The 12512-nt window shown below is 40.5% G+C and overlaps 1 protein-coding gene across 2 annotated transcripts in view; it reads left to right on the top strand.

The window, feature by feature from the left end:
* Window positions 1–175: 175 nt before the first annotated feature.
* Window positions 176–12512, top strand: part of PCM1 (pericentriolar material 1) — a 45825-nt gene continuing 33488 nt past the window's right edge. For both annotated transcript variants that reach the window (XM_010570043.1, XM_010570042.1), the window contains exons 1-7: window positions 176–465; window positions 4065–4183; window positions 4748–4993; window positions 6148–6420; window positions 6979–7149; window positions 7325–7441; window positions 10798–10975. In XM_010570043.1, coding sequence (XP_010568345.1) covers window positions 4088–4183; window positions 4748–4993; window positions 6148–6420; window positions 6979–7149; window positions 7325–7441; window positions 10798–10975 — 1081 coding nt within the window. In that variant the 5' untranslated portion in view covers window positions 176–465; window positions 4065–4087. The remainder of the gene's footprint in view (window positions 466–4064; window positions 4184–4747; window positions 4994–6147; window positions 6421–6978; window positions 7150–7324; window positions 7442–10797; window positions 10976–12512) is intronic.

Genomic DNA, 12512 nt, shown 5'->3' with positions numbered 1-12512 from the left:
CCCGCGAGGCGCGAAGCCGCGCCTCGCGCGCTGACGATCCGCCGCGTCGGTCGCCGCCGACTGCGGCGTTCCGGTGCGCGCGGACCCGCCGCCAGCAGGCGCCTGGAAGCGCGGGAAGGGCCGCCCTGCCGTCACGTGGCCCAGGGAAGGCGGTGCTTGCGCGGCGCGGAAGGGCATGGCTGTGCGTAGGTTACTAGGTAACGGTGTGTATCCGTCCGCTGGGGCCCGCCTCCCGCGCCCCTCGCGAAGTGGCGGCCAAGATGGCGGCGGCGGTGGCGGCGGCCGCTGAGGCAGGGCTGTGAGTCCCTCCGCCGGCGCTGTTCCGCGGCGTTGAGCGAAGCGAGGCCGCTGCTCTTCCCCGCTGCCCGAAGGGGAAACGCTCGGCCGGGCAGCCCGGGGACCCGCGGGTAGTGAATCGGCGGTGGAGGAGAAACGGGGCCTGAGTGACCTCCCCTCCGCCGCGGGGTGAGCCGCCCTCTCCTCCCTCTGGCGCGGCGGGCTGCCCCCTTTCTCTCGCCGGCAGCGGAGCGCGGGGAGAGGCGGGGGCCGCCGCTGGTGGGGCAGGGCCGCCTGGCTCGGCCCGGCCTTTGGGCCCCTGCGGGCCCGCGTGGGTGGGCACCCGGCCGGCGAGGAGAGGGGATTAGCCTCGCTGCCCGGCCCGGCCCGGCGGGGAGCGGGGGGGGGGGGCCGGGACCGGCAGGCCCAGGGAAGCCTGGCGGTGCCAGCAGGTTGGGTGGGCCGCTGCCCTCCGCCCCGGGGGAGGTTGCGTTACTCGCTCTCCGGGGAGACGCCGGCGGGGCCGCGGCAGCGGCCGTGCTTCTGCCTGAGGCGCTGTGAGCGGAGCCCGCCTCCCCCGCCCCGGTGCCCCGCGGTTTGGGGCCGAGAAGGAGCGGGCTTTCCGCGCGCCTCCTGGCCGCCCCCGGCCCGGGGAGCGCTTCGCCTGCCTCGCGCTGCGGCTCGGCCGGCAGAGCCGCCGGGGGATCGCTCCGTCAGCCGGCCCCGTTGGCGGCGGCGACACCCGCCGGGCCTGGGCTCGGCGTCCCGCCGTGGAAGCGGACCAGGTCGGGCCGGCGGGACGCCGGGAAAGGGCTGAGGTGCGCGGCTCGGCCCCGACTCCGCAAGCTGGTAGTGCTGGGCATACCTCCCTTGGTCCGGGTGTTGGGAGTTTGCAGTTCTCCTAGCGCCTTGCTCCTGTGAGGGCTGACCGGTGCAACAAGAGAGGCCTTGCTCCGTTGTCTGCTTCTGTTTGATGATATTGTATGGTTGGCTGTAGGCATTTAATGAGTTAATGCCAAGGTAATGCTCAGTGAGGAGCGCATGTCTTAAAAAGCTAAACGGAAAGAAATGTTTGATCCAATTTCAGTCTCTGTGGCTCTATGATGACTTTTTGCAACTTTCTCTTTTCCATTTAATTTTTAATTTTCAAAAGTTTCGACGTGCAGGATTAAGTGCTCTTCAGAGCTCTTAAAGTTCACATGAATGCTCTAGAAAAAAAACCTCAAAAACATCTCCGCTGTAGGAAAAAAACCTTTTAAAATATGTCTTTGGTTTATTAGCATGTTTTGTAGTGATACTTCTGAGTGCTTTGTATATTGCTATTACAGGTACAAAATATGTTTTGCCGACAATCTTGCATGTTTTGACTACAATCTTAGATGTTACCTTAAGTTGTCATTTGTGTAGAAAATATTCTTGAAAGTTTTTTTTTTTCCCCCAAGTCCTTAGTAAATGTTGTCAGGCAGTATGCACATGGTCAAATAGAGCTTTTATACAGATTCTATAATGTACCTGAAGCTCAGATTAGTAAGGAGTTGCTGGAAATAGCATAATGGGAGGATACCAAAGCTTTTATAAGAGGATTTCTTCTGGAAGTAGATGGTAAAATGAAAAGTAAGAAAAAATACAAATCAGTGAAGTGTGTGGGGGGAGGTGAAAAACACTGCTTCATCTGGGAGAGTTTAAGAAAAAAGCGGGCTGAACCTCTGTTTTTTTTAACTGAGTTGAAGGGTTAAAATAGCAGCATAGCTCTGTGATCTTAAGCTTACTTGAATATAACTTACTTGGAAGTATCGAAGACTATAATATGAATGTTTAGAAACTTGCTGTCTGGGAAGGGCACCGTTCTGTTAGAACACTTTAAAATCTGCGTGCTGGAAGTAATCGGGATGTTGTTATTTTTTAGCTGTATTTATTAGGGTGCATTGGTGTATGCCTACTGTCCTTGTTTGAGAATATTCAGAATGTTCCGTCTGTGGCAGTGAATTTACTTCAGAGGTAATTGGAGACTCCTACAGCAAAGGTAGTTGAAGATAGCTTTTGTGAAAGTTTTAAATGAAATCAATGTGAATAGGTATTTGTATTATATAAAGATGAATACTGCTACTTGTTTTTATAGTGGAAGGTAGGGAAAATCTTCTTTTGCTATGGTTTTAGTAGAATTGTATAACATGAGGATGAGGAAACGGCTTACTGAACTGGATTGTAAACCCAGATGGCCTCTGAATCTGGTCAACATGAACTCGCTATGCTTAGTGGCATAGGTCAGGGTAGAGTGACATTTGAAATGTTGGGTCTTGAACATCTACGAAGCTGAACAGTTTGTCTGTAACTGAAGAAAGTTGTTACAAAACACAGCTGTTTTCTAAAATAAGCTAAACTGATAAATATGCATTTGTTTTGAATGCTTGTCAAATTTACCTTGGGTTGCCAGGAGAGCTTCCCTGTGAACATAGGATGCTTGTGCTTCTACATGTAAACAAAGAAAAAGTGGAAGGGCATTGTGTTCTTATTTGCTAAATAAATATGACAGTCCACCTGGGTGAAAGTTGCACAAAAGGTGTGTTTTTACAGTTGATCTGTCTGGGTTTCGCTCCTCCGGATGACATGGCTTTTATTTGCTTTCCTTGAGCCTACAGTTCTTATATAGTCATAAGGTTAGCCAGATCAGGGAGCTTATCCAGTTGAGAACTCATCTATTATTTTTTTTTATTTCAGTTTTATTCGTTGGCTAGCTAGTTTATATATAGATGGTAGCCTCTGACTGCACAGCCTAGTGGAGACTTCTGTTGGGATGAAGAAGGGAGTATGAATGAATGTGCAAGGACAGTAGGGGACAGATCTGCCAATTCCCAAAGGAGCAGGCACTTAACTATATCTGTGTTATGATTCTGATTGTGAGATGCAGAACCTGAATTACTCCTTACTGTGTTAGTGTGACTTAGGTTGGTACACTGCCGAGTGGAGATGAGGTTATGGTATAATGAGCATTCCTGGTAGATCCCCTTTCCTTAATGGTATAGTAATAGGCTGTGTTTGCATAAAAATACTGCTTTGTGCATGTGCGCCTACTGAGAGGGCTGTACTGTGTGATTTTGATTGAATACTATACCTAAGCAAGATAGGTGTACTAGTACAGCTTTTAAACTTAGTTCAGGATTAATCATTTTTCTTCTGGAACTGATTATTAAAAAAAGAAAACCCTCTTAGATACTTCTTAATCTTAAGTTTTAGGTGATTTCTTCACATGCACTGTGTGAAATCTTGGCCTGAAAATTAGTAGTAGATAGGTTGCAGTAAAATGTTAGACATAAATGATCCTTTTTGATATAATCCTGTAAAGCTAGGATTATGTCCTAATGTAGCAGTTAAACCTAGTCGGAAAAAGTAATTCTCTGCAAGACTGTTTTTCTTCTACATCTGTAACAGAACTTCGTAGCTGTTACAAAGAAAAAGTTTGTAGTGTTGTGCAGTGGAACTGTGCCAGCAGCACTTACGCTACACAGTTTTTATTGCAGCCTGAGAGTATACACAGTTATGTATTCTTCACCTTTTTGAACAGGCTAATTTAATTTTACTGCTGTAAAGGAATACTTTGTTTCTGATCTTTCAGCTTTAACAACTTTTTTTAGTAACACAGTTCAGTAAATGGGGTTTAGTTTCCTAAAACAGCCTTGTGTTTGCATTTTACAATGAGTATGTAGTTGTCATCTCAGATTATGAATCTTTAAAATATTTTGCATAAACTGATTTTAATACAGGACATTTCTTTCAACTATTTCTTTTAGAGTCTTTTTATTGATTGCTTGTCATGGCAACAGGAGGTGGTCCCTTTGAAGAAGGCATGAATGATCAGGACTTGCCTAGCTGGAGCAATGAGAGCCTTGATGACCGGCTGAACAACACGGTATAATTAATTTTATCTTTCAATTGCCATTTTATGCTGGTTGTTAAAATTACCAGGTAGACTCTGATAGTGGCAGGTAACAATGCAAAACCCTAAGCTTTGTCAGTACAGCTTTACAGGTAAGTGTCTGCAAAACAAATACAAATAATTGAGGTAGAAGTAAGCAAGCAATGAGTGTAATTCGGAGGTTGTGAAGTCTAGATGTGTTTATGGGAAGTGTTTTGGATAAATAAAGTAGCTAGACACAAAAGCAAAGTTCTAAACAGCTGAAGAGTCTTCAGCAAAGAAGAAAAATACAATTTTAGCTTAATTTGAAATTAATTTAATGCATTGTAGGATGAAATGGGTTTAAAATTTCCTGAAAAGCTATTTTTAATTTATGCAGTGGAAAAAATTATATTTTGTAATGTGATGTTTGCTCTAGAAGACTTAGTGCATATTTTGATATTGCTTTTTATTTTTACATCTAAAATGGAAGCAAACTCTTTTGCTGAATTAAAACATTTACTTTTTATCTATGTGGATAAAAAATGGCTTTTTTTCTTTCCTCTCTTTCTCCTTAAGGACTGGGGAAGTCAACAGAAGAAAGCAAACAGATCTTCAGAAAAAAACAAGAAAAAGCTTGGTGGGGAAGCTGAAACAAGGCTTACTAATGATATATCTCCAGAATCCTCACCTGGAATGGGACGACGGAAGACCAGAACTCCTCATAGTTTTCCTCATGCTCGATATGTGACCCAGATGTCTGTTCCAGAGCAGGCTGAACTAGAAAGGCTTAAACAAAGAATAAACTTCAGTGATCTGGATCAGGTTTGTGTGAATACTAGCTCCTGCTAGAAATATGACTATAAAATTTTTTTAGCTATCTCTTAATAAATTGACATATGAATAAAGAAAGCTTTCATAAGTGATTAAGTTAAAAAAAAAAAAGCTTATAGGCACCATGGGAGCCAAATCAAAATTCTGATTTTGAACTTGAGAAAATTATGGAAAGTTCAGAACCATGGCATTCCTATGCTTAAGAGCATGCTAGCTGTCTTCACTTTCTTCCTCTCAATCAGTAACAAATTCCTGTGTCCTCAAATCAGTATTTCTTACTCATCATACTTGTCTGTCACTTGGAAATATCTGTTATCTTATTCTGAAAATCTGTTCTTGAAGTGCCAGTTTGTGATTCTGAACATTGTTATCCTTGTGGATTAAGCAGAAGAGTAACATTAAAAACTTTTCCTCAGTAGAATGTAGAGAAATGTATGGCACGAATTCTTGAGCCATAACTGCTTCTTTGGGAACAGGGCACATTCATACTTCCCTTGTCCAAAACAGTGAAAAGTATGAGGGTTTAATTCTTTGGTGACAAGGCATAAATTTGTGCTAACAGTTTCAGAATAGAGGCTTGTTAATATTTGCCAGAGTTTGTTGTTATCGTGTTTGGTTTGTGAAGATTCTTTCAAATGTGAATCATTGCTTTGACTTAGAATATAGCATATAAAGACTGGGCATAACTTCCTTCCCAACTGTATGTTATGGCAACAAGTTGCTATTCAGAAGGTTCTAAAGAAAAGCTGAAGTTACGAGGTATCGTATTCTGCAAGTGAATGTGTTGCTCTTTTATTATTGTTATTCTCTCAAACGTACCTGGAGAAGTACAATGCCCTTCACTATAGTAAAGGTGGAGGCCACAGCCAAGGATGAGAAACTAAACTCTGAGTAGCTGCAGAACCCTTTTGCTTTTCAGCTGTCCTGGGAGGGTGGGCTTGCTTTCTGAAAGCTATAGGCAAAAATCACCGGCACTGTCTTTAGCTGGCTTTTGGCTAGTTAGTGACTAATATAAGGTAACTTTAAAATCAGTCTAATAATACTGCAGAACTGGTAATCCAAGCAGTGAAACTAATCGGTGTTGAGAACGTATTGGAGGGAAAAAATAAAGCAATTGTTCTTGTTTTTTGTTTGTTTGTTTATAGAGAAGCATTGGAAGTGATTCTCAAGGCAGGGCAACAGCTGCTAACAACAAACGTCAACTTAATGAAAACAAAAAACCATTCAACTTCCTGTCGCTGCAGATCAACACTAACAAAAGCAAAGATCCTGCCTCAGGTTCCCAAAAAAAGGAAAGCGGGGTATCAGTGCAATGTAAAGAGTTGTTTGGAGCTGCTCTAAGCAAGGATTTCTTGCAAAATCGTCAAGTCTCTGCTCAAGATGATGGAAGGGGAGAACCAGCTATGGACAGTAGCCAGGTATTTATATAGCCTATAAAGTCTACAGAATATTGACTCTTAGAAAGATTTTAATTACCTTGTTACTTTTCAGTGCATCTTTCTAAATTTCCAAAAAGTGTAACTGTTAAATCTTTACTGGAAATACTTATCCTCCCACTGTTCTAAAAGGCAACTTGAGGAATATGTGAAACCAAACTTAATCATGTATTGTTCTTTAGAAATTTGTTTATTGGTAGGAGAAGCAGTATTAATTTTCATCTTAGAGATGGTTCTCTCTTATACAGTTCCAGAAAATAATCTCACAGTTTAATATTTTCATATGTTAATGAGCTCAGTTCTGTTTTAGCCTATGGTGACAAGAAGCCCTGTGCTTCAGCCCCAACTTCACGCATGCCTAAATCTATCCTTATAAAAGCTGTTGACTTTCAACCAGTTGCAGAAGTGTGCTTATAGGATTGAAAGTACTAGTATGTCACCCCTTGAATTACTATTTTGCTGTTGCTGTCACCATGTCTTGTGCATTAAATACATTAAAGCTGTAGCTGAATGCATTCAGTAACTTCAGTGTCTTTACAGATTGTGAGCAGACTAGTTCAAATTCGCGACTATATTGCTAAGGCCAGCTCCATGCGGGATGATCTGGTAGAGAAAAACGAAAGATCGGCCAATGTTGAGCGTTTATCACACCTTATAGATCACCTTAAAGAGCAGGAGAAATCCTATCTGAAATTTTTGCAAAAGATGCTTGTAAGTTTGAGAACATGATATATTTGTTTCTGCACTGTAAGCTTTTTTTAGGAGTTGACCATTGATGTTTTGATGGTGCTACTGGGGGTGTTTGTTTTGATATGTAGTACCTTCCATAGTTCATTTTTACTGCCCCTTTATATAGCTTTTGATTTATGCCAATGAAATATTTCAGGCTAGAGAAAATGAGAAGGATGATGTTCGGACTATAGATTCAGCTGTGGGATCTGGTTCTGTAGGTGAGAGCACATTGCTAAACATTGATGTGCAGTCTGAAGCTTCAGATACCACGGTAAGCTGTCTTTTAGTAATTAAGGTGCTAGAAATGGAGACTTTGTTTCCGTGATTGTTGTGATAGTGTCATAATCTGCAGTTCAATTAAAATAGTAAATCCCCAAACACTCTGTTCAGGAGGTGTTCATGCATGTGTGGATTGTTTTTTTGTTTTTTTTAATATGTGGAAAAAATTAATGATTCTGTCATGACAACAATATTATCTTGATTAGTTTTTTAAAAAATCTTTAGTCTTTCTTGAAAGTAAAATGACAGGTTAAATATTTACTTTGGCAGAGCATCAACTGGTTTGGTGTAGGAAGGAATAGTTTTCTACACAGTATTTCATCTATAAGTTTGTTTCTGTTAGTGGGGAAAACTTGCTGGAGTTGGGTTAGGAGAGGGGTAGAAATGAGTATTAGCGGGCCATTGCCCAAACATGTTTCTAGTGATATGATAGAAGTATTGACCTAACACAGAAGTTTCTTTCGTTCTTTTGGAGATGAGCACCTTTTAGAAAATGTGCTCTAAATTTAGTTGAGATACGCAGACAATCTTCCTTTCTATTTATAAAAGCTTTTATATTAATGTGGTAAACAATTCTTGTAGTAGATACAAAAACTTATGTTTTACATCTTCCAATACTACTATACTGAGGAAGAGTGAGTACTAGAGAGCTGGTACTCCTTTGGCCAGTTAGTACACTGAATGTTCTACAGATGAGGAGAGTTTACGTGCTTGGAAGTAAAACAGCAGTTAAAACATTAAGAAGTTTTTTTAATAATTTTTAGCTTTGGAAGAACTCTTTCTATCCCTGTGGAGAAATTAAATGATGGACATAGAAGATGTACTTTTAATTTTTAAAATAAACTAATGGAAAAATGCAGAAAAAGACCAGTACAGTTTTTAGGAAGTATGCATGTAAACTTGCATTTTTCTTCATCTTTGCAAAATGGGGTTTAGTTGTATGTTTGGCTTTTCATTTTGCATCTAATTTCTCTGTACATGCAGCTTAAATATACTACATACAGAATGAATACTTCTAGTCTTATAAGGTTGGTTTGCTATATGGAGCCTTATTGTTACGAAGATTCCTAAGAATGACTAAAAATGTTTTTGCTTTTTAGTAGATTTTATTTGATACTAGTTTTCATTATTCGACAAGGTACAAGTGGGTAGGTTTGTAACTTAAAAATGCATGCCAAGTTGGAGCACAGGTTCAAAATCTAACATACTAAACTATTTAATAAAGGAGGTATCTTTTAGTTTGAGCATTCGGCCCTGCACTGAGGACAAACTAGGGAATTCAGCTTCACAGGAACAGGTTACAGACATTGATGTTACAGCAAGCCCTAAAGGGAAAAGTGACAGAGCTGCCCTGAGTAACAGGGAAATGTGGCCTTGTAGGATTAATAGCCAAGAACATGGATTGTCTTCAAAGGTACACTTCAAAATATTACTTTAGCCTCAAATGGGGTTTATACATGCTGATTTCCTCCCCCCAGCCCCCGCCTTGTTAACTGCTTCAAATGTATTTGTTACTTACAGTGAATGTTCCCATTTGGCCTGCTTATCTGTATCCAGCTGTCTTTTCATTGAATGAATTTTCTTTGCCTAGAGTTTTTTTTTTTCTTTAAATAGAGATGTTTGACAACTTTCCCTTCTGAAGTATCAACATTGACAGAGAAAGTACTACAACTACATATAACTCTGTACAGCAGGTGTTCTGATTTTATGTAGATGATCCTTCCAATTTTGCTGTTCTCTTTCTGGGAAAATGTATTGTAAATGTGACTTCTGGACACCTGTCATGTTTACACCAATAGTCTGCCAATGCAAATTTAAGCTAATACCATATAGAGAAAATAAATTAGAGAGTAGTAGCCTTAACTTGTTCCGCAAATGTTTTTGTATAGCTGTTTATATGAATATTTGGTTGGAAGGGGGAAGACTAAGGGGCTTGGAGTCTAAAACTTCTTTTGTTATTTGTTACCAGCTTTTCTATAGCTATGTTTGATTATTTTTTTTTTCCATAAAATAAAAGGCTTAAATGTTTTGTCAAGCTTATTAGTCTAAATGTACAACTAAGCTTGAAAAATTTGCTATGTGATTTTAATTAACTCAAGCAAATCTGGTACTTTTAGATAAAGCTTGGATTATTTAATAGGTGGGCAAGACTGAGACACATCCCCTTTTTCCCTTCCTTCCCTTCATTCCTTCCTGTGTTGATTTCATTGTGTACTCTATTTTGCCTCTACTCTGCTTTTTGTATATAAAGATGAAGGGTTAACAGAAATGATCAGTGACAGCTGCAGTGCATGTTTTAGTGACACTTTGAGAAGTTTAGAATTCTGGATGTGTTCTCCTTTCTCGGCTGGAAAGTTGAGCGTTCCCTGGTACCTGGAACTAGTTAATAAGATGCCTGCTTCTATTCTGACATTTGATGCAGAATTTTTGGACTGAGAGAATTTTGTACTTCAGGAATTCAGCACTATGTGGAGAGAAGATGATGCTTTTAACTTAGTAATGTTCTTTTTAAATACTTGTCAACTCCTAACAAAAAGGAGGCAAAATTTTCCATGATTTTATCTGCATAGTGCGATAATCAAACTTCAAATAAGATCAAAATCTTAACTGTAGATGTCTCATTAAAATACTTAATTTGCCGACCATCCTTGAAAAAAAGTTTTAAGGCAAATCTCCAGCTTTTAATTAGGATAGGATGAGGGCAACAACTTAGTCTTACTACATTTTTACTGCTAAATATGCTTTTGTTCCTTCAGATCTATTTTCATGTGTTTGGAAATATAGTATAGGGGGCATTCTGTGCATGTTTTTATTTTGAAATTGGTTTACCTAAACCAGTCTATTTTAGTATCTATGGCATAAATGTTGCATACAAAACTAAACACATTAGAGAAGAATAACTGCCCAAAACATTTTGTTGAAAACTTAGAAATTTTAGGCCAGTAAATCAGTCTAGATCTTGTATTATATGTAGCTCCATAATGCTATGCCTTATCTTGCTTAGTTTACTAGTCTTATAGCTTAATATCCTCTTATATGATTTAAAAGACAGAGGGATGCTTGGGTTAGTCTTTGGGACGTGTTAGGGTAGCTGACTGGATTTCTAAAGAAAACTTAACTCCCAGGAGTGGTAACCATGTCTTGGTGGTACAGGCTTCTCCCTGTTGGATGTCTAAAATTTTTAGACTGAAAAGGACTACCGGAAAGGTGAAGTCATTTCATTTTCACCTTTTTACACTTATCAGGCTGTTTGGTTCTATTAAAGTCTTGCTTGTTTTGACACTTCTGTCCCTAGTACTCAACAAATAAATTGTCATGATTACGGTAATGTTCTTCCATATCTTGCAGGCCAGGGATCCTCAACAGGAGGCTAAAGAGGAGTTGGAGAACTTGAAGAAGCAGCATGATTTATTGAAAAGGATGCTGCAACAGCAGGAGCAATTGAAGGCTCTTCAAGGAAGACAGGCAGCTCTTCTTGCTTTGCAGCATAAAGCAGAGCAAGCAATTGCTGTCATGGATGATTCTGGTATGTGGAATGATGGTGTCTTTGATAGCATGTTAGCATGCTGATTGAATGATTAAACTGGGATTGTGGAATACACATTAAAAAGTCTTTTTTTATAATGCATTTTTTTAAACATTTACTGCAAGGCTTCTATTTCTGAAAAGAGTTGACAATGTAACATTATAAAATGATGTGGCAGCTAAAAACCACACAGCTGATTTCTGTGGTTTACTTGTAAAATCCTAAGAAGTGTGGGTTTTTCTCCTAAGATTTGGTCTACCATGTCAGGTTAGGAGTCTGCCTCTCATTTCCATCATTGTACCAGGCCTTTGAAGGAAAGAATCAGAGTGAGGTATACAGAGTCTTCTCTCACTTTCTGCATCCTTCTGGCTATAGGCAGTTGGTAGTTTGAGTTTTTGTTTGCTTTTTCATGGGATTTTTTTTTTTTGGTGGCTAGTTGCTTGACAGTTTAATAGCCATTAGTAGACCAATGGTTTAGCCAATAAAAGAAAGGAGGAAGTTGCTAGAGCAGTTACATAAGTAAATATCAAATGAGAACTCTGAAATTCTATGGAATGTGAATTGGGGGCATGATTCTGATAATAGAGCACCACCATTATGTTATAACCTTCAGTTTTAAAAGCATTCTTCTAATTGGTGTTCATACATTCCCAACTTTTCAAAAATTATCTCTGGGACAGAGACGTCTTTTTGTATCTCCTTAAAGGTTGTCAGCACAGTTGTTTTCTCAAGAGTTCAATCTTAAAAGAGAGACAGTTGTCCTTGATTTGTGCACTGCTGACATGTGAATTATCTTTTGTTTGTTGGAAACTCGTCCTGCCCTCCACCCCTCCCTAAATCCTGTTCAGTTTTCTTTGGAAATGGAGTACAGTTATGTGTGCAGTTGTAGGGAATGATATTTTTGCACTGAGCAAGCTCAGATTTAGCCTGTGTTACTATTCCATGACTGTTCCCCGTAAGAGTTGCCATTAGGCTTGATTAGATGGTATATGGGTGTCCTAGTGTCAGCTGGGAGAGAGTTAGTTGTCTTCCTAGTAGCTGGTACAGTGCTATGTTTTGAGTTCAGTATGAGAAGAATGTTGATAACACTGATGTTTTCAGTTGTTGCTAAGTAATGTTCAGTCTAAAGTCAAGGATTTTTCAGTTTCTCATGCCTAGCCAGCGAGAAAGCTGGAGGGGCACAAGAAGTTGGCACAGGACACAGCCAGGGCACCTGACCCAAAGGGGCCAAAGGGGTATTCCATACCATGTGACATCATGCCTAGTATATAAACTGGGGGGAGTTGGGGCAGGGGGATTGCCGCTTGGGGATTAACTGGGTGTCGATTGGCAGGTGGTGAGCAATTGCATCATTTGTATATTCCAATCCTTTTATCATTACTGCTGTCACTTTATTAGTGTTATCAATATCATTATTAGTTTCTACTTTTTATATTCTATTAAACCATTCTTATCTCAACCCACGAGTTTTACTTTTCCCGATTTTCTCCCCTATGCCACTGGGGGGGGGGGGGGGGGGCGGGGGGAAGCCTGGGTT

This window comes from Haliaeetus leucocephalus, unplaced genomic scaffold (genome assembly GCF_000737465.1).
Source record: "Haliaeetus leucocephalus isolate CR32 unplaced genomic scaffold, Haliaeetus_leucocephalus-4.0 Scaffold284, whole genome shotgun sequence".
Taxonomy (NCBI): Eukaryota; Metazoa; Chordata; class Aves; order Accipitriformes; family Accipitridae; genus Haliaeetus; species Haliaeetus leucocephalus.
The sequence above is the reverse complement of the archived record's forward strand: the minus strand, read 5'-3'. Positions and strand labels throughout refer to the sequence as shown.